This window comes from Bison bison, unplaced genomic scaffold (genome assembly GCF_000754665.1).
Source record: "Bison bison bison isolate TAMUID 2011002044 unplaced genomic scaffold, Bison_UMD1.0 scf7180017850837, whole genome shotgun sequence".
In the NCBI taxonomy this organism is placed as follows: domain Eukaryota; kingdom Metazoa; phylum Chordata; class Mammalia; order Artiodactyla; family Bovidae; genus Bison; species Bison bison.
The window spans coordinates 22,284-26,047 of record NW_011481410.1 but is presented as its reverse complement, the minus strand read 5'-3'; the positions used below and the strand labels follow the sequence as shown (position 1 = coordinate 26,047).

At 60.7% G+C, this 3,764-nt stretch overlaps 1 protein-coding gene across 2 annotated transcripts in view; it reads right to left on the bottom strand.

The window, feature by feature from the left end:
- Nucleotides 1-3,284: 3,284 nt before the first annotated feature.
- The window catches only part of PSMG3 (proteasome (prosome, macropain) assembly chaperone 3), a 1,858-nt gene continuing 1,378 nt past the window's right edge, over nt 3,285-3,764 (bottom strand). For both annotated transcript variants that reach the window (XM_010849320.1, XM_010849328.1), the window contains exon 3: nt 3,285-3,745. In XM_010849320.1, coding sequence (XP_010847622.1) covers nt 3,593-3,745 — 153 coding nt within the window. In that variant the 3' untranslated portion in view covers nt 3,285-3,592. The remainder of the gene's footprint in view (nt 3,746-3,764) is intronic.

Sequence of the window (3,764 nt, the reverse complement as noted above, 5' to 3'; positions counted from 1 at the left end):
ACTGCTGTGGCTCTGGGTCCTGCGTCTGCCCGGCCCGTCTGTGTGGCCGGGGGGTCCGAGGCCCGCTTCACATGCGGCGAGGGTTGAGTGGGGTGATGTGGCGTTTGCCACACTCGGAGCACCCCCACCCAGCCCTGCTCTGTTCACGCTGCTCCACTTTCCTGTCTTCCGTCCCTTCTGCCCTCAACTGCCCCACGTCAGGGAGCCGCGCCTCCCGGGGCTCCGGCACCTCCCATGTCTCACAGTCTGTGTGGAATGTACCCTTCTGATGTCCCTGGTCCCCACAGGAAGCCAGGTCTGCCCCCTGCTCTCCAGCTGTGACTGTGAAAGCCGGCGGCGCGCTCACCTCCACACCACTCAGCCAGCTCTGAGCTCGTTCTCGCGGATCCGGCCATCACCCTCGTCCCCTGCCCAGCGCCCCCTCCTGATCTCCAGTTTCCCTCCAAGGCACGAAACAGAACAGCCGATGCCAGCTTATCTAGCTGGGCCTGCACCCGCTGCCTCATTCAGTGGGCTGTCTGTCATAATTGGTTCAGGAGGATCCAGGGCTCCATCAAACCCCGGACAAACTGCTTGGATGGATAACGGAGGATGGCCGCCCTCCTGGCCTCTCTTGACCGCCAAGGGACCCACTCGCCCTTGACTCTGAGCTGGGGCTGCAGGCCCGCCCTTGACTCTGAGCTGGGGCTGCAGGCCGTGTCCACTTAGGAAAAGGCAGCAAGTGGGAGAACGTGGGCTTCTCTGCTTGCAGCTCACGCAGGGGTGTCTACACCACCTCACCCCACCCCGCGTCCACCCCATACCGCGCATCCCCCCCACACTGCGTTGGTCCGAGGGCACGGCCTTGAACAAGGGCGCTTCCTGCACCTGTCGGCGTTGCAGGGGCTGGCACACCAACCCCACGTGTGTTATCCACATTTGGCCGTAAATTGCTGGGAGTTGTAATTACAGTTTGATTGCTGGGTAAAGCACCATATGCAGCCTTTCCATCTAAAGGAATAACAATTTCCACGAAGCCGACAGCCCTGCCTGCGGAAACCGCGGCTTTATGGATCTCTTTATTGGAGTGTGTCTCTCCTCCTGAATTACAGCAGCTGCGAGCAGAGCACCGCAGAAAGGGCCAAGCGCCTTCTCACACGAGCCGCCCGTCTTGATTTACAAGGCAGAGCAGAGCAGTGAGGCGTTGGCTTCAGTGACGGAAGTCTGCTCTCGATAGCTACGACAGCTTTGGGCAGCTGTAAGTACCACTTGGGACAGCGCTGGGGACCCTGGTTTCAATTATACGTCAGCCGTCCCCCCACATTCCCGGCGGGCAGCTGTGGGACAGCACAGATGATGGGCTCAAGTGCGTTTGCATCCTGGGGCCGGTCCCCTGGGGGCCTGAGCAACTCGCCCCGTCCTGCTGAGCCTCGATTGCCTCCACTGCCCACCTGCCTCCTAACACAGTCACCAGGACTCGGTCAGACGGCAGGGGCACCGCCAGGGCCTGGCGCGCAGGAGGCCACAAGGCTGCGCACGAGCCCTGCACGCAGAGCACGGAGGGACGTCCGCCCGCCGTGTCGACGAGGACGGCCTGTCCCTTAGAAAAGGGACCAGGGAGTGCCAGCGTGGGGCTGGGGCCGGGTGAACAGTGTGGGAAAATGAAAGTTGCTCAGTTACGTCCAACCCTTTGTGACCGCATGGACTGGAGCCCGCCAGGCTCCTCTGTCCGTGGACTTCTGCAGGCAAGAGTACCAGAGCGGGTAGCCTTTCCCTTCTCCAGGGGATCTTCCCAACCCAGGGATCACTCTGGTCTCTTGCATTGCGGGCGGATTCGTTACCAGCTGAGGTACTAGGGAAGCCAGTGTGGCCCATCCAAGGAGTCAGTGTGAACGGCGTCCCTCGGGGCCCTCTGCTTGCTTCAAACCCCAGCCCTGCCGCTTGGTGGCAGCGTGCCTCTGTTTCCTCAACTGCTGTGTAGACCTCATTGGGTGGGCGGGAGGATTAAACGTGTTACCAGGACTGAAGGGTGAGCCCAGAGCTCACCAACAGGCAGGGTGAGCCAGACCTCTCGTACATTTAGGGGCCAAGTCAGAAAACCAAAGCTGCAAATCTGGACTTAGCCCCAGGCTGGAGCCTGACCCGAGGTTCAGGTTCCCGGCTGGCCAAGCAGGAGAAGCGTTTCCAGACTCGTCTGATGCCTAGACGACAAGCGTGCTAATTACAGGCTGATACGGATGGAGGCGGCTCCGGCCCAGCGGTGCTCGCGTCGCCCTGTGTGCCCAGCCAGGCACCGGTCCTCCAGGAGCTGTGACCCCCATCATTCCCAGGTGCTGCTGACCTCCCAACACACCTCTTCTACTCCGGTGTCTGTGTCCCCACACCTGCCGTGACCTGTGTCACCCCTCGGGCCCTCTCATGTGGGTGGACAGGCCTTTCCCTTCTCCTGTTGGTCAGCTGCTTTCTGGCCTTTAAAGCGTCCGTGCAGGCCCTCCAAGTGCAGACGCCAGGCAGGGTCTTCTCAGGAGAAAGGCCAGGGCTGAGAGCGAGCAGCAGGGAGGTGGACCCAGAGCCCCCAGCCAGATGTGGCCGCCGAAGAGCCCTGAGCTGCCCAGCATGGATCTGCCTGTTTCCCCTGGTGTGGGCCTGGCTCCCAGGTCCCTCAAGCTCCCCACACAGGGGCATCTGCACCGCTCTAGGAAGTCTGGTGGACCCTTGTATGACTGCCTGGCCCTCCTGACACAGGTCACCGGGTCACCCCACAGCTGGTGTGTGCCTGTGGGTTTACCCGACGGTCCTGAGGGGCTGTGAACGTGCCTCCCCGGGGGCCCCGGCATCTGCTGAGGGAACGAGCCTTTGAACAAGGCTGTCTTCTGTCCCATGCTCAGCAACCCCACTCGAGTCCTTCTCAGCTTAGACCAGAAGCGTGGTCTCGCCATCACCAGTCCCCGACAGCCCCTAACATCCCAGTTTGAGCTTCTGCACCCCGGCCGTTCCCATGAGCACCTGCGTCGGTGGGGGGATGCACCTCTACCCTCTGCATTTAAGCACGTGGCTCTGGAAGCTAGGGTGCCAGCCCATCGCGAGGCCGCGAGCGGCGTCTGGGCAACGGAAGGATCAGAAAACCCACGGGAAGAGGAGCAGGATGAGGGAGGGGGCAGAGTCAGCTCCTGGAGCCGTCTTACCATGTGAACCTCAGATCGAGCTTTTGCCAAATAGATTTTCCTTCCCCCAGCTGTTCACTGCAATGAACGTATGTCGTGTGCCTGACATTTCTCAGCGTTGTTAAGAAGAATGGTAAGGTATTTGGGGATATGCATTTATTTTTAATAATAAAAAAAACTTCCCCCAACAATTGAGGGCCATGGCTCATCCGTCACTTCTCACACACGTGAGACTCTGGACCTGGGGAGGAGGACTCGCAACCTTCTCAGGACGCGCTTCCTGTCCCTCCACAGGGGCCGTCAGCCTCCAAACCAAGGCCAGCCCGAGGCATCTGTTTCTTCCAGCCAGAGAGCTCCTGCTTCTAACCAAAGGAGCACCTTCAGATCCTTGCGAAGGTGTCTGAGTTGCCGCATGGCCCTCCTGGATGGCAGGGGTGGCCACGCCAGGGTCACCACACCTGGCACGCCTGGATCACCTCCTGCAGGGCCTTCACTGCCTCCATGCTCTTGTCCTTCGTGGCCAGGGCAAGAAGAACGGCTCTGTTCCCAGCTTCTTGAGACACAAATGCCACCAGGTTCTTTGCGAAGACATGGATGAGAGGCTGAAGAGGGAAGGGGAGA